Source organism: Helicoverpa armigera, chromosome 1 (genome assembly GCF_030705265.1).
Source record: "Helicoverpa armigera isolate CAAS_96S chromosome 1, ASM3070526v1, whole genome shotgun sequence".
Lineage (NCBI taxonomy): Eukaryota > Metazoa > Arthropoda > Insecta > Lepidoptera > Noctuidae > Helicoverpa > Helicoverpa armigera.
Genome location: NC_087120.1, coordinates 2,465,322 through 2,483,448, shown reverse-complemented (window position 1 = coordinate 2,483,448; position 18,127 = coordinate 2,465,322). Strand labels below are relative to the sequence as shown.

Genomic DNA, 18,127 nt, shown 5'->3' with positions numbered 1-18,127 from the left:
GTTTACCTACAACATCGAGAAACTAGGGCAGGGTTAAGTTTAATCGCTTATATTTTCACTACCCGCTCGTTTAGCGTTTCTGGTTTGTACAGCTTTCAGATTTCCTTAGAAGAAACTAAAAGTTCTTTGTTGTTCGCGAGTTACAGCAACAAGTTAGCTAAGAAAGCAAAAGCTCTTTTCTTGATAGTTTGAAGCTAACCTTTAGGATAAGATAACTATTCATCATCTCCCGAACCTTTTCCCAACTATGTTGGGGTCGGCTTTCAGTCTAACCAGATGCAGCGACTGCCTATCTGATCTCCTCAACCCAGTTACCCGGGCAACCCAATACCCCTTGGTAAGACTGGTGTCAGACTTACCCATAAGACAACTACTCATCACGTAAAAACCCGCGAACGTCGTGTTCAAAAACCGGTACGGTATTTTCAAAATTTTCCGATAAGGAAAACTGCCGAACAAGTTCCGGTATCGCGCTTTAAGAAATCACGTTTCAAGGATAATGTCACATTTTAAAGAAAACTTACAACTGTTAAAAGCTAAGTATGTGCGTATACCTATACTTTGCGAATTTATACTGTCAAGTTTCCGGGTCGTAACTTCGCGGGGCATTGATCTTGCCTAACTTTGACGGAATTACATCAGATCGGTGTACGGAAACCCAAAGTATTTGAAACAGATTTTTCGGCACTTGAAAGATTTTTCTTTTCGTTGAGAAAGTATGATGTAAGCTCGTTGTTCATGTAAATTGATGTTTTTAACCTCCTAAGATTAAAATTTAGGGAATAATTGATTCCCTTGTTTGTTGGTGATGTCAAAAAAAGTTTCTGGTGAATACCTAACTAAATAGGAAAAACTGCTTTTTCTTACAACATTTTCATCAGCATCTTACGAGCCGACAGCTGAGTACCACTGTTTTACAAGGAGCGACTGCATGTCTGACTGGTGTCAGACTTACTGGCTTCTAACTACCCTTCTTTTTTCTTAGTATATGGTTTTAAAAAGATGTTTTTGTTCGCAGCTGGACCGTGCCAACCGCCGTTACATTCTAACCCAAGGTCCATTGGCATTCACCGTGGGCCACTTTTGGTTAATGATCTGGGAACAGAATACAAAAGCTATATTAATGCTAAACAAAGTGATAGAGAAAAACGAAATAAAATGCCATTGGTACTGGCCCCAAGATATCGGTGAAGCCCATAAAATGACCTTCAATGATGTCAAGTTAGCAGTTGTACTTGAAAAAGAGGAGGATTGCTGCTACTACTCTACTAGGCTTTTCAAGTAAGTGCCAAGCTATATAGTTTTATTAGCTTCTATAAACTATTTCCCGCAACCATGTAAAAAGTCGAAATTTCATTTCCTTCTATTTCTATTAGCATCCGTAGCGTATCTTTGACTAGCTGGAAAATATTTTTTCTAAGTGTCTTGTACGTAAACGAGTCAAATATCTAATTAAAAATTTCATTAAAATCTAATCTGCGAAACTCCCACGTTCTTTTAAATCTTGAGATTATCCCAATTATTGTTTATCGTTGCTCCAAAAATTATATTCTGTCTCAAAAAATTAAGCGTATTGATATAAGCTTAAACGAGATTAATATTTACTTTCTTATGAAAACAATACCACTGTAGAGCATTTTCTCAGATACATAGAACTCCGCAAAAATACATATGACATTTAGAATTATTTCAAACTTAAAGCTTAAGTTCGTCAATTTTCGTAGTAAAACTTGTGTTCCGTATAACACTTAAAAGTGAGTGCATAATTGACCCCAAGTTCTGCACTACAGAATAATCGCTCCCGTTGTGGTGAGCGATAATTTAATTGCTTCATTGACAATTGATTGACTGAGAGCAGATAAATCAGTCCATATGACAGAGATCCGTCGATTTATAAAAACCCAATCTGATGACATGATATGCGAGGATATCACTATGAAAATAAGTGGCTTTTAAACAGACAGTTCACTCGTGAATTCTCCAATTATTTTTTTTAAGTCATCATCCGTGTGCCTCTCTTACCGTACTCAGCCGTAGAAAACTGTCTTTTTAGGCCAATTTTTCAATCCCATACAACTTTTATCTGAAGAAAATGTTTGACGTTTTGACAGCTTTTGTATAGACAGTGAGTCAAACCGCCATATTTATTCCTGAGATAGAAGTTACGTGATGATAAAAATCGGCTGTCAAAAAAAAGTAATTAGTCCGTGTTTTAGATAACCCTAAAATAATGGACACTTTCTTTTCTTTTCTTGTGAGAGAATAAGTGTTTGTTTGTGAAAACAAGTATCAACGAATTTTGTGTCACTTCTAAGTACAGTAATTTAACATAGACGTGACGCTACGAGCCCCCATCTTAGTAAAAAATGTATGTTGTGTTAAAAAAAAATACGTGTCCAATATTTTTCGCCAATCTAAAATGTGGACTTATTAGAATCATTATTTTTTAACCCTGTCATCACGCCTATTCTGTCTTCACCAGGCTTTACGATCTAGAAAGCGGTGAGAGCCGCGATATCTTGCAGTTCCATTACACCACCTGGCCCGATTTCGGGGTGCCCACATCACCAAACGCGTTCCTCCAATTCCTGAAGAGGGTTCGCGAGTCTGGCGTGCTGGATCCCACCGACGGGCCTCCAGTTATCCATTGCAGTGCAGGGATTGGGAGATCGGGCACATTCTGCTTAGTCGACTGCTGTCTCGTCATCGTAAGTAATATTTTTAAGTTTTTGACTGGCTACTACTTGTGCCTAATAGTGTAATTTGCCTTCTCAGCGTTATCTGTGTTTGTGATGTGTTAAATTGTTTTTTTCTACGTTGAATGGAATTAAAAATGTACTGGCACAAGAGAGTTTTCAGTGTGAAAATGGATAAAAAAATATGTGGTTGTATGTAATTTTTACCTTGTCCATCACCAGTGTATGTGCTGTGGGTAACTGTCCCTATGCACGCCTTTTTTCATGTTTCGCTCTGTAAATACATTTTTTGATAACCTCTGACCTATATTTTTTCTTAGTTTGCTAAAGATTTTTGGTCTCTTTTTTGATGTGTCTTCTATAAGCGGCTGTACTGATTCATCTCCGTTTTGTTCCCGCTTTTTCTCGCCAGTTTAAATGTATTTTCATGCATTTTTCTTACGATGTTTGCTTTTTGTTTTATTTTGCATTTCTCTTTGTCTGTGAATTTCAGGGGCCGATGGGAAAAAACATCTGTAAAAGCGATTATTAATGCTATTATGCAATAAATGTACATTTCTAATAACTTGACTATTGACTTTGTGTAAAGGCTCAGTTTTTCAATCTTCATAAAATATTCAGTATAATTTGATACCATAATTATAGGTAATTAATTGATATGAGAAATCGGCCAGTGTCTTTCGGGGGGTATTTTGTGGAACGACCCATTTTAACGTTGAAGAATTATAAATTATGTAATAATTGCAGTACGACCGTATAAACGTAATGTCCAGGGCTGCATTTCCACGTCAGCAGCGGCGGAGTGCGGACGTATCGGTAACGGGAACATCAGTATATAATACGAACACTTCGCACTAAAATTAATAATTCGGTTTAAATCATCATCTAGTTATTCATCATCGTCATCATCATCGGCCGCGGTTTCGGATACGCGACGTTCGCGAAAACATTTTTTAAATCGTGTGCGGTTTTTACCAAATGTGCAGTTCAGTCAGGCAGTTTTCATCGTTTCATATTTAAATGTGGAGTGTTTGTTTAGTCGGGATTCAGAGAAGATTTATTTACGTAACTGTGCTTTTTATTTTTATTTAATACGGAAACTGAAATGGCAATTTTCCGATTTCTCGAAATGGTTTTTGCATTAAATCCGGACTTTTGATATCCGCGCATCGGATTCATTCAACTTCTATTTATTCTTTGAGAAATAAAACCAGTGATTTAACGATTAAATACTGACCTAAGCAGGACTTACGTTTTGTACGTAGAGACGCCAGACGAGAGCGAACACATTGGCCGTTTCCTATTTGAATTCGAGTCGATCCCGTCACTGTCATTAGTGTCAATTTTAAATATTTACCTTGCTTTTAATAATTTCTAAATCTAAAACGTGAACTTGTAATTTTCGCGCGGTCATTTAAAAATTAACGGTGTTGTGTTTTAAACAAAGAATAGTAGGACACAACTTCAATCAAATTCCAATAAAAATATTCCGCGAAAAAATTGACAAAAGCACACAATACAAATTAAAAATGTTTCGAAGAGATTTGAAAGCCGTTCTGACGAAGTTTTAATTTGTCAGGCCGAGAAAGAGGGGATACAGAACCTGAACATCCAGGAGACGCTTCTGGAGATGCGCCATCATCGTATGGGACTGATCCAGACTCCTGACCAGCTGAGATTCTGCTACCAAGCCGTCATTGAGGGGACGAAGCGTTTGGACCCCAACTACGTAAGTTTAATTCTAGAACTATCTCTCGTTATTGCTATGTTAGACGACCGCTCGACTGCCAGACTAATAGTCCCGGGTTCGATTCCCGGTGCGGTCAACATTTGTGTGATTATTGTCTGTGGTTTAAGTGTCATAGTATGTTTGTATTTATAAGTAAATGTAATATGCACTTTATCAGTTGTGTGAGCATCTATAACACAGGCTAATAAATAGCTTACCATGGGGCTAACCTACCGTGTGTGAAAGGTATCCAGATATATTATTTCTTTTAAAAAAGGAGGCATTACTTAACACTTAGTAATTGAAAAGAATCTAAAGTGACAAATTTAACCATATTCCAAGAACCGCAACGTCATGAAAATTGACAGCTGTGCGTTGTTTTGATGACAATACAGTAATGTGATACTCTTGAACTGATCTGATGATGGAAGCCAATAATAATATAGAAGATAATAATATAAACTAGTCTTATACAGGAATGAATTTTATTCTGTGCGCAAACTTTGTCAACTTATAGTTAAATAACTTTACAGATACGTATATTTCTATTTTGTTGTGATTTAGTATAAAAAGAATATATAATAGCGAAAGATGTTTATTTTGTCACAGCCGTCATAGTAGGCACGGCGGCAACGCGAAACCGTTTTACTAACGCGAGCGCTGCTCCAAGCGAGTAAGAATAGTTAGTATCCATATTTTGCGAATTTCAGGGCGTATAAAAAAAATGATGATGATGCAAATATGTTGTGTTAATGATTCTGGACCACCAGTTTTTTTTTTTGTGCACCGCTTAAAATTAATTCCTGTATATCCTATATATAAGCTATTAATGTATATCTTTGTAAAGAGCTGCGGTTGCATATCAACATATTTTGAATGGTGCAACTGTTTTTCTAAACGACAAAGTCCTTTTCGATCGATTTAGTACCGTAATTTTAGTACGGTTGACGACTGTCAGTTTTCAAAGGAAAATCGCGTTGTTTGTATTGATTGACAGCATTTGTTAACTGCACTAAAAATGTATTTATTTAATATTTGGAGAACCAACAGCAGTAACATTTAATAATTATAAATCAAATGGTCGGCGTATAAATGATGTGTGTTACTCCTAGGTGTAAAAATTACGTTTCATTTGGTACCGTACAAACCGTAAAAGGTCTTTTGGTTTTCCAATATTGCCAGGCAGAAAAAAATGGACTTTCTGAGACAAACTTTCTCTTACTGGAATTTGGTCTCGGTTTAAAAACGGTTTTTTTTTCTACAGACATAAATAGATCCGCAGGATCACCAAGTATATAAACTATTCCTTATAAGGAATACATTTGACACTAGTAGAACGTCATTAAAAGTTACCTCCGAGTATAAAAATACGTAATATTTTTTTTTGTTTATTTAAAATGCTTCTGCTATATAAATAAAATTAAAGATACTTCTAACTTTGCAGAATTTTATTCCTTTGACAAAAAGTAAATATTACACATTAAACATTTGCATTCTGAGCACTTTTACCGCAGGTTTATCTATCTATTCAGTTTTTTTTTAACTTATAGATTTAGATACTCGGAAACCAAGCATAAGAGATTTTTACGAGTACTTTAGTAACACCTTGTATAAAAGGTCTTTATCAGATACCGGAATTGTAGCATTAATCTTATCTCATAGATCTGATTGGTTGAATCTGATTCAGGCATCGTTCACACCAAACGTATTGTCCGCCGCTGACTGTGAGCGCGCGTTACGCAGTTTATTGCTTTTCCATATATATTGAAATTGTCGTTCACACCGAACCGACTATACGCTGTTACGTCGTCTGTTGTAGCTGACTCTCAGTAGCCGATTATTTTACTACGCGACTATGCACGGCGGACGCGGATTGGCTACGCGGACGCAGTTGCCGAATAGAGCCGCTCCGCCGCGTACGCACCGCCGCTCCGCCGCGTCCGCACCGCCGCGCAGTGATGCTACGAGCAACTTCAAATACTGAGCTCTTTTATGTGTAGAATAGTCGGCCGCTCAGCGTACGCATCTAGTGTGAACCTACACGAGCGTATTCTTTTGTTCACACATGTAGCGCATCGTACGCTATAGCCTATTGTCGGCTTGGTGAGTACGCGTACTGCAGATTGAGTCGACATTCACACTGAGGCCGACTGTGAGTATACTCACAGTCAGCGGCGGACAATACGTTTGGTGTGAACAATCCCTCAAAGTGCACTTCTGATTGAGTTTTAAATAGTTATTGAATCAGATTTCCGATAAACAGACGTAGTTGTGTTTATTACTGTCGGATTTCACTGAATTTAATTTAAATTGTGATTTTTTGCTCACTGATTTGTAAAATATAAAACAGTTGATAGTTAACAAGCAACGATACTAACTGCGCCATCATCACCTGCCTACACGGAGCGACTGCCTACCTGACCTCCTAAACCCAGTTACCCGGACAACCAGATACTTCTGACTACCCGTAACGACTGCCAAAGATGCTCAAATGACAGCCGGGACCTACAGCTTATCGTGTCCTCCGAAACACGGTTATTTAACAACAGTGCTAATAAACAAAACTACTCTTAGGACGAAGACGAGCTGGAGGAAAGCATCTACGTCATGGTTGGTGAAGAGGAAGCCCCACCCCCGCCGCCTCCTCGCGCCGAGAGCCTCACCCGGGCTCCTGCAAGGCCACTACCGGCCATACCTACCAGCGAGTCCCTTGGTAAGTTATGGGAACTAGTCACACACTTTCCATCCTCCGAGCCTTTTTCCCAACTGTGTTGGCGTCGGCTTCCAGTCTAACCGGATTCGGCTGAGTACCAGTGCTTTACAAGAAGCGACTGCCTATCTGACCTCCTCAACCCAGTTACCCGAGCAACCCGATACCCCTTGGTTAGACTGGTGTCAGACTTACTGGCTTCTGAGTACCCGTAACGACTGTCCAGCCTTATGTTACTGATGTTACCACGAAGACTAAAATGACTAGCGGAGATATCATAACGCAAAATCTCTCAAGAAAGTAATGCGCCAAATTGCGAGTGTTCGGGGCACGAGGAACGTTACTCGCTCCACCCTTGTATGCCTTCTTTAGAACCCGCCCATTTTTATAAGTAACTTTAGTTTTAGTTACTGATTTCGTTTTCTACTTCGACCTACAAGAAGGCGCCTGACTTACTTGCCTTATGGCATCTCTGCTCATCTTTCGTTCCTCAGTAGATGTAACTTTTTTTTCTAGTCCAGGATGCTCCGTCATCATGGTTTGTTCTTTCCATAGCTTCTTTTACACAGTCGCGCGTTTTTAGGAAGCAGGATCACCGATTTATCCGTTCCATCTTCGACATCTTCAATTCGCGTTGCAAAAATAGCATTTTTTCGCCCGATGATGTACTGCAATACCCGAAAACATGACAGCTAACATGGGAACGTATATTTACGCAGGCAACCTGAATCTGTCGGCACCTCAAGATTCTAGTTCGGATGACGAGGACCCGCCCACGCCTTCGACCCAAACCTACACCGGGTCACAGTTATCATCAGCTAATCATAGTAAGAACAGAAACATTAGTCTACTACATGCAGCATGTTTATTTTGCCACCGACTTCTAGATCGAAGCATCTATGTTTATTTTGCCACTGACTTCTAGGCCGATGCATCTATGTTTATTTTGCCACTGACTTCTAGGCCGATGCATCTATATTTATTTTGCCACCGACTTCTAGGCCGATGCATCTATGTTTATTTTGCCACTGACTTCTAGGCCGATGCATCTATATTTATTTTGCCACCGACTTCTAGGCCGATGCATCTATGTTTATTTTGCCACCGACTTCTAGGCCGATGCGTCTATAAAAAAAGTTTTTTGCTTTTTGCGTTTTCAGAAGTCGTTTTTTTTGTTTTGTTTTTTTTTGTTTCTGACGTTCTTACTTCGTTTCGTTAATTCGCTGTATTTTCTGAACGAATTTTTGTAGGACGTTGGCGCTACTCTATTGCTTTCAGTGTTTTCTTGTAACTACTTCGTTGGTAGCTGTCGTAAGCGCGGCTGCTGAGCAAGGTCTCGGGTTCGATTCCCGGATCGGGCCGTTATCGCTTTGTCAGTTTTCAAAACTTTCACAAAGCAGCCCGAAACCTGGAAGTTGGTGATTGATACACCCGTGCATCGGAGAGCACGTAAATGTCGGTCCTGCGCCTGATCTCTCTCTGGTCTTGTCGAATTATCGTCCCATCGGGCTGAGAGTGAGTGCACCTGTGTCTGCGCAAATACTTGTGCACTATAATACGTCCTGCGTAGTTGGCTAATCTCCTTATAAGAGAACAGTCGCCGTGGCCGATAATTGGCTAGGAGAACATCGTTTTTCTTGTACAAAAATTGGTCACCGTTTCACCACGTCAAAATTTTTATGACCTCAATCATAACTAACATATGAACCCTTGTTACGCAGGCAACTTGAATCTAACGCAACAAGACTCCAGTTCTGACGAGGATCCCCCGACGCCACCTTCCCGCACCTACAGCAGTTCAGCATCATCAGCTGATGATGAAGACGACGAGCCATTCTTCAGCGTCGCCGAAAGGTTTGTAAATGAACTTCTTCGCAGGGCTAGGAGATGCGCTTGTATTCAGTATATGAGGAGGATAGGTCTTAATTGTGAACCTTTGGATCCTAATAATAATGAGGTCGAGTTGGTGATTAATGATGATGATGATGAGTGATGAATGGAAATGGAATAATGGATTCTATAGTTTATAAAAAAAATATGGTAAATAGTCACAGGCGTCTTGAGATGTCGACGTTGACGTTCATATGAAAATTAAATGTTTAATAGTGTGAAATTTTGAATGGCTTTTATGGTCTAAAATTTAGCTTTATATTAAAGGTAGTTTGAGATATAAGATTTAGATATATTCATAGATTTTTTCAACAATGATACAAATTAGGTTAGGATTAGTAGAGGTAGGTATATTTTTCTTTACTCGACGTTTCGGTTAAATTGCACCGATCGTGGTCACCGTAGTTCACTCGATTGTTTGTAAATATGTATAAAAATAACTTTAATAACCTTTATTACATTGAATATAGTCAAAGTTTAGGTTCTAAAGATTAATTTAAAAAGGTAACCAAAAACACCATTTAACTATAACGATAACCGAATCGTTTTCAGTTGTCAATTTGCGGATGTGACCAATGGGCGTCGACTTCACAGCTAGGGCCCGATTCTGCTAAATTAATAATGTCAAAATTGAATCGCAATAGCAGTTTTGACCTTAGCGGGCATTCTGCTACTTATATAAGACCAATCGTATTGCAATGACACTCGATTGGTCTGCCATTTGGCTTATACGGTTGTTTGCTCTACAATCGTATTGCAATCGTAAATAATTTGCAGACAATAGGATTCATTATTGAATCACAGAATATATGATTTTTTTAAGAAAAAATAGTGGAATGCCACATAAGCTTCAATCGTAATTGAGTCGTAATTGGATCTCAGTCGGATGTGAATCGTATGTCGCTTAAGTAAAATTAGTAGAATCGCGCCCCGGGTTACGGTTTGGTTAGCGTTATAGTTAAATGGTACAATTCACCGTTAGATAAATAGTTTTAAATGAATATTCTACTTAGTAATAAAAGCACAATAATTAGGTATGTTAAAAAGCAATATTCTTAATACAAATAACAAGTTAAAGTACTAACGTAAGATGGGGAAAAATACGCTTAATAATTAGGGTTTAAAACATAAGAATCTCGGTAATATGTAATATTCTAGTTAGATTATAAGTAATTTATAATTTACTAGCTGTTGTGCCGTGGTTTCGCGTCCCGGATAAAATATAGCTTTCCATCAGCGAATTTTCAAATCGGTTTAGTAGTTTCGGAGCCTATAGTGTACAAACAAACAAACATGAAAAATATTTTGACATAATAGAAAGATAAAACTTTTAATGGTATTTATAGATAAATATAATAATGCTTATATATTTTCAGCCATGTTTACATAGAAATAGACGAATTCTGGTAAAATTTATATACATTTAATATAAATGTTAATATTTGTCACTGGTAGATATGTGTTGTCTTACAAAGTGCGAGCTATGTTGCACTATGCTGAAAACACCGCTTTTTGTTCAGTGTTTAGCATACAAAACAATTAATTAAACATATACAAAAAACTTGACAAATTCACATTCACATTTTATAATATAAATCGTCATATCCCGAGCCTTTTCCCAACTATGTTGGGGTCGACTTTCAGTCTATCCGAATACCAGTGTTTTACAAGGAGCGTCTGCCTATCTGACCTCCTCAACCCAGTTACCCAATCAACTCAATACCCCTTTGTAAGACTGGTGTCAGGCTTGATGACGTAACGACTGCCAACATACACATTTTAAATACAGATCTGAATATAAAATCTTATTTATTTCCAATTGAAACTTAACCTACTTTTTTACTCAAGCCTTGACCCGCTTATATAAAATTTTTCAATTATAAAATACTGTTTACATTCAATAAAATAAAACTATAGTTTACCGTCAATAAACCTCAATTGTATGCTATGAACTTAAAAGTGAAATTCACGTTTACATTTCGTATCGATACCACAATATGTTTCGAAAACCAATATTGGCTGAAGCTCCAAACCACTGAAATTATACCAATGTTAAATGATATTACTTTTAATAAAGTGACTGATGATTGAATAACTCTTTTGTTGAAATTCGTATCGAGTTTATTTATTAGTAAAAGAAAACCAACAGCTTCTGTGTATGAATTAACAAAAAAAGTACGTTGTAAGTAAAGGGCTTGCAAAGTTGAAAATTACTGATGAACCAACATTTACAAACAGATATACTTCAAGATTTAATCGTCTAAACATTAGTATAACCCCACATAGCAGACTGCTTAGCATCAATGTGCTATATCAAAGAAAAACAAAAAATAAACGTTATATAAATTCACCTTAAGGTACGTTTTGAATGCTGGCTTCCGACTGCAACTGCCAACCGCACATGCCGCGACTGCATGAAAACAATTCATATTTAAGGGCGACTGCACGTGCTGCTGCCGTTTCCATCCAAAACGGTTTCAAGGGAAACGTAGAGCCTTTTTTTCTTTTTTAAGAGGACGAATTGGAATTTTTGGCGCCAAGGATGTCAATTTTTCTCAGTAAATACAAAACGGATCAAAATACAACTTGGTTACCTGAAAGTTCATGATATAAGCCTTATTTTGTTAGTTGTAGAAACATGATTAGGTAACTTTTATAACAGAGAAAAATATATCAAACATACCTCTTTTTAAAAAGAGATTCACATATTATGGGCAAACGGGACCGATTTAAGCCTCTTAACTTTTTTAGTAGTTGAGTATATACATACTCTTTAAAATGGTAGTAGGAATTTTTATTAAATTATCATTTCTAAATATTAAAATTACAAAACCATTTTGTCGCTTACGACTTTTAGTTATAAGCTAGCGCGCGTATTGTTATCCTCGCCCCGCTCAGACGCTCCGACCCCTTTTGGCGCCTTAGATGCGCGTGCCGGTTATGGAATTATTGTTGACCACTTCCTCGCCTTAACGACGTCAAAAATCATCAAATGACCTCTCCCGCTGCGGTGGATTTCATGCAGTCGTGGTATGTGCGATCGGCAGTTGCAGTCGACAGCTAGCATTGAAAACGTACCTCTATATTTAAATGTTATTTAGGCAAAGATGTTGATTCCTAAGATGTGTGTCCCTTCCTTAGCTGTTTAGTTAATTCGTCAAGCTTATAACTTGTCGTTGCTGTTTTGCTGTGTTGATCTTATTTGTTAGACATAATGACATGACACAGTAACACAAAAAAAAAAGAACTTAAAAAATAAATAAATAAAGTCTCAAAGAACCATTACTACTTTTACAAAAAGCAAAAAAAAAATACTCCATCTTTAAAGCATCTTTTTATTTGAATCGGATTCGATCGTGATTTCTTTCTGATCAAATAATACAAAATATAGGTTGTCTGGTATTTAGCGGTACTTGAGCACGAGATTCGATAATTACTACCAACTTTTCAAACTTTTATTCTCATTATTTTTATCACAATAACATAACTCAATAACACTTACGCGAATATTAGACATTTAAATAGAAAGAAAAGAACATTTAAATATTTTAAAAAACTAGTTTTATTCACATGTGCTTGTTTGTTTAGCTATGATATATTGTGAAATATTTATACTTATTATGTTTTGTAACTTCCACAGCCACGGCAGCGAGACCACTGAGCTTCGTCGTCGCCGAACCCGCGAGCTGGCTGACCGCGTCTCTGCTATGAAGAGGAAAGCAAGAGAGGCGGAGCGATGGCATGCTCTCAAGAGGTCCTTCTACAAACCATTAACTATCACCTTCGGATTCATACTAGCCGGGATTATTATTTACACCTACGTTAAACATTAAGTTGAAGGTCCCCGTTTGGGCTTTTCTTGAACCACCTTATTATAAAAAAGTAAAAAAAAGTACCGGTTTTACTACTAGGTACGCAAATAGCGGTGACGTTCTAAGTGTTTGAAGGCCTAATTGTTTAAACCCGGTACTTTTTAAGACCACGTTTTATAACAAGGTGGCCCAAGTCTACCTTCATATTCACACTAGCCGGAATTATTATTTACACGTTAAACTAAGTTTTAAACATAAATCGACGTTTGAAGTCTAAGACACAAATGTGTTCCAATATTTAATTTAAAAGTTTACCCGGGTCTTTGGTTCTGAACAGTATTTTTTATTAAATTGGTGTTCAATACATATCATCAACTAACAGCTAATTGAAACTCCTTACCGTAATTATTTGTATTTTATTTGAACATAAATAACATGTATAAAGTCGTGTACTAACAAATTCGAAGGAGCTCTTGTTATTCAAAAAAAACCGATTCTAATTTATGAAATCACTTTTATCAATAATATTCATCTTTTGAATTAATTTATATTTATAATAACATGAGAATTTTGCGAACTTTTTGTAACATATTCATCAGTTTACAAAATATTTATTCAGTACATCAAACGTACGTTTAATCTCATGTTAGTCTAAAATATAATTACTAACAACACAAGGGCTCCTTTGATTCAGGCTCACTGCCTAAAATCGCATCAATCGTCAATTGCCGACAGCGTGCGGTCTTGGACAGTGACCTTTAATTCGTAATATATCAACAAACATACATACATACATAATACTCAATAATGTCACCGAAAACCTAATGTAATCTTAGTTGGTGTCAATTTCTCTTCTTATACCAAAATATCGATAAACAGTGGCTCGTATATCGATCTTTTGTAATCGATATTTTGGTGCGATATGTTAGATATACGGTTCCTATATCCCTTTGAGTATACGAAAATTTCGGTACACACGATTCTGTTAATATAAGCGGCAAAAGCCCCATTTTATGTATATATTTATAATGTGCACGTACTTCGTCCATCTATCCTACGGTCATAGCACACTACACTTTAATAAATGTTAAAAATATAATCGAAAACATAAAAAAAATATTCAATAATTATTATATTAAGTGTACATGTTACAGCCAAAGTAATAAATCTAGATATTATCTAGCCATTATTCATAATGTCTACTCAATTTAGATAAAGTGATAATTGACACAGAATTAATCACATTAACTAGCAATTTTATGTAATATCCTGACTTGACTTTGACTAGCTATTATGAATAATATCCAAATAAAGTGATTAATCTATCACATTGTCTAGTCAATTTGGGTATTATATATAATAACCAGTCATTATGAATAATATCTGTTTTAGCAGTATGGCTGTAACATATACATAATACTTTATTTCGGAAATGGATGTCAATTTTCTCACGTGTTATAATAAGGCACTTTATTTTGTTATACTGTTGTCTGAAATTTCCCTCTTCATTTTTGACGATTGAGTTTTTGTAAGTTTACAAACAAATTAATGAGCTTATTCTCAATTTAGAGATTTCCTAGGAATTATGGATAGATCGCGATAATATTTCTACTTTATATTATGTCCGGGAGATAAAGGAACGGGGGCTGATTTCATCACAACGCTTCAAATATTCCAGATGTATATATTTCAGTGCTTGACAGTCTGTTTTCAGACGAGAGACATATAGCCTGAGTTTTTCAAATAGTTTCTTATAATAATTCGTATAAGTTTAGTCATCGGTCCCCGCACTGCGCAGGAGTCGTGAACCTGCAGTGTTGCCAACACGCAAACATTTATGTTCAGCTTTACTATCATTCATATTTTTATTTACTTTATTTTCAGTACACTTCAGTACACTTCTGTATTATTTTAAATTTTACATCAATTCTATTTAGGTGTATTTTAAAATCAAGTGAGGAATATATTTTTATGAATTAATTAGGATGATATTTTTTTCACCGACTGAACATGAGATAATTGGTGTGCAATTAGTACCGCGTTTGATTGGTTCGATTGTAGATTACTCCACGACCAGTTTTGATGACGTGGCGTAATATAAAAAACATTATTTATTATTATACGGATCGTAAAGATTTCAGCTTTGTAAATGCTCGTACAGTGGATAGGCAAGACCGCGATTAAGGCGTTAATACTATTTAAAGTGTCGAACGTCTAAAGATGCCTTTTGTTAGTTCAAATCTGTCCGCAAACCTGGTGGTAAGGTAGGATTAATTGCGTTCGACGCGGAACATTCTCGAAGGGAAGTGGGGGAAAAGGAAAGGTGCTAGAATTAAAAAAAAACACACCCAACACAAGACTGTTTACGCCTCGACTTTAGTTTTAGATTGGGGTACAAAGTCAAAATTTTGTAATTCGGTTTGTTCCTTTCAGGTTTAAAACGGAGGACGATAAGAAAGAAAATTGCGAGGAGACTGAGGAAATTAGGTAAAATTAAAGATAAAGTTTTTTCTTAAAGTAATTATTAGCCGGATATGTGATGCGCGGTACGTAGGGAATGAAAAAAACGTCCGGTTGCGTTCAATATTTGTTCTCTTATAAAATTCGTTATAACCGCCCGAATAATGGCCAAATTCAAAATTTTGTCACGCTCTCATGTTGTGGTATTTTTTTAAATTAATAATTTCAATCGGGAGGTTTATTGGAAATTTATTTTTCTGCATTTCTTAACAGTTTTCTTTGTACAGTTTTTTTATTATTATTGTTGCATTCGATCATTGTGTTCTCATTGCTTTAGGCAGCTCTCGATAAAACAAAATTATTCACCAAAATAGCTTTCAGTTGATTTGATTTTTCTTAAGTATCTGAAATCACTAATATCGCACGGGCGTTTAAAGTCGACTGTTTCATTTCAAATAGGCCTATATCTATATAACCTCTTTGGAAACTTTAATGAATTGAAGAGAAACTTGTAGAAAACACACAAGTTTCGAAATTGAGTTAGTTTGATGAATAACGCCCGTGTAAGTTCGTAGTAACTTTATCTACACACCTATTCCATTGTATTAGTCCATCATTTTTATTTCAAACTGTAAATACATCAAAACACTAGTTTTAAGTCTACGAATATTTAAATAGATTAGAATAAAAATGCTTAATAATTAACTAATGTAATTATACCTTTATTGGGGAAGAATTATTTCGTGAAAAAGCATATTCTTAATATAATTTTTAGTAAGGTGTTTGAATGTTAGGATCCCCGTTGTCCATTTGTCTGAGAAATCGTTTAGCCTTTTGAGCAATATGTTCATAATAGTATATGACAGTTATTAAACGAATCTGTTGATTTATTTGGACACCACGTTCACAAGTCAATTTCTTTAAGAACGCGGGGTCGGTCTTTCTTTATTAACTGTGCTTGTAACAAAACTAAGGCACATATTCTGTTACATTAGTCCAAAAAAAAAAACACTCAGAAAATTGATAAAATATCGATTATTTAAATGAGTAATCCAGCTTGTTCCCCAATGGAGGTAGAACCATAAAGTCTGTACTACACTTCATTTGAGTAGCAAAAAAGGTTAACTATCTTGATATGACTTTTTACACTATCATATATTATATTAAACAAATAAACAATGTACTGCTACTGTAAAAATAACGATTCAATTGACTTAGTTACTCCAACTGAGTTTATATATAAAAAGTCATGTCAAGATTGTTCATCTTTCACGCGTCACGACTCATGTGGCGCCCTCTATAACGACCCCATATTGGAATTACTTGTATTAAGCATATTTATGCAGTATTATTTGCAAGTTGTAAACAAACTATCTTGTTCAAGGTAACGAAAGTACCTGAATCAAGAAGTTCTTATTTGTCATCTGAAAGGTACTTTTTGAATTCTTGCAGCCGACTGCAATTGTCGAACATCTGACAGCGACTACACGTACTGTTGTTGCTGTTATCCAAAACGGTTTCATGTAAATACTCACAAACCAGTAGTGCAGCTGGGGCCGACAAGAATTCAAAACCTACCTTAACCACGAACATGTTTTTAAGTTAAGAATTCATGTCTGATTTCAGAAATATAATTCATGTAATAAATGTTGTGAGTAGAAAGTTAATGTTCTTGTAGGTTCTGACTTACAGTAGTACATTTTATCGAATTTTCGTGGATTAAATATTACTCGTAACACCTATTCTACAACAGTATTTACTTTTGCAACCTATTACTGAACCACTTCGGAACAAATCGCACTTTACAATAAATTGAAATGAAATAAACTGAAAACTGGCTGACTACTATTTCTATTGCACTACACCTACACTCTAGGAATAATAACATGTTTCCACAATTGAACAGAACTACCAGCGTATATTGGTAAAACCCATAACTTCTAATATCATCATGTGCATCTACTCGGTGCAATAGCTTACCTGCGACTCGCGCATTTACCAAAGCAAAATGCCCATCCAAGTGCCCTTGACACTTGCGCATGTTAACTTGCTCCAGCTACATACACCGTGTAGACGCACCCTAAATTGAAACATTGAATAGAGTCGAAAGTGGAAGGTAGGAGGTTCTATAGGAGATCTGGGTCGTTCGTTTCGCTTTGAACAAGTTTTAGGGATCCGATTAACCTCGTTGTCTTTTGACGTCTTACAGGCCCTGTTGTTGGACTTGTTTCTGCTTTTCAACAGTTTCCACCGCGTTGACAGTTTTCATTAAATATCTATAGACTAAAGTGTTTTCAGGTGTTTCTTATGCTTCAAGTAATAACTGCATTTACATTTATTGAATAGAAATTGGTGTTAGGTCTTGGCACACTGAGATAGAGACAAAGCGACGCGTCGCCGCGACTTCATCTCAGTGTGTCAGTGTCCTTATTTTTAAGTATCAGGAAAATCCTTTTTATTTGATTGGTACCTATTATTAATCACACAGACATCTACACACCAATTTAGTTTGGTTCTTTCCACAAATGTTTACTCAGGGCATTTACATATATCTTGATAAAACTGCGATGTATTTATAATGTATTCGTCGCCAGGTTACCTCACCTGCAGTTCATGTACCTATGTTCTAAGTTAATGGATTAAACGTTTCTAAAAATCTCGACTATGGAGTTTTTCTTTATAGTTTTTACATGTGTATATGTACGAAAATTACAGCAAAACAGTGAGTAATTACTTTATACTCTTTAACTTGTTAGTTGCTACAGAGCATCTGGCTAGCCTCTTCCCAACTATGTTGAGGCCGGCTTCCAGTCTCAACGGATGCAGCCGA

General features: G+C 36.4%; 1 protein-coding gene across 3 annotated transcripts in view; it reads left to right on the top strand.

Annotated features, from left to right (window-relative positions):
• Ptp61f (Protein tyrosine phosphatase 61F) overlaps positions 1 to 17,959 on the top strand; it is a 48,380-nt gene extending 30,421 nt beyond the window's left edge. The window contains exons 3-10 of one of the 3 annotated variants that reach the window (XM_021336499.3): positions 1,019 to 1,281; positions 2,483 to 2,708; positions 4,276 to 4,425; positions 7,000 to 7,138; positions 7,855 to 7,962; positions 8,857 to 8,989; positions 12,666 to 12,779; positions 15,271 to 17,959. In XM_021336499.3, coding sequence (XP_021192174.3) covers positions 1,019 to 1,281; positions 2,483 to 2,708; positions 4,276 to 4,425; positions 7,000 to 7,138; positions 7,855 to 7,962; positions 8,857 to 8,989; positions 12,666 to 12,779; positions 15,271 to 15,328 — 1,191 coding nt within the window. In that variant the 3' untranslated portion in view covers positions 15,329 to 17,959. Of the gene's footprint in view, positions 1 to 1,018; positions 1,282 to 2,482; positions 2,709 to 4,275; positions 4,426 to 6,999; positions 7,139 to 7,854; positions 7,963 to 8,856; positions 8,990 to 12,665 lie in introns of all 3 variants that reach the window. The other 2 variants (XM_021336498.3, XM_021336500.3) reach the window with 2 other exon arrangements.
• The last annotated feature ends 168 nt before the right edge of the window (positions 17,960 to 18,127 follow it).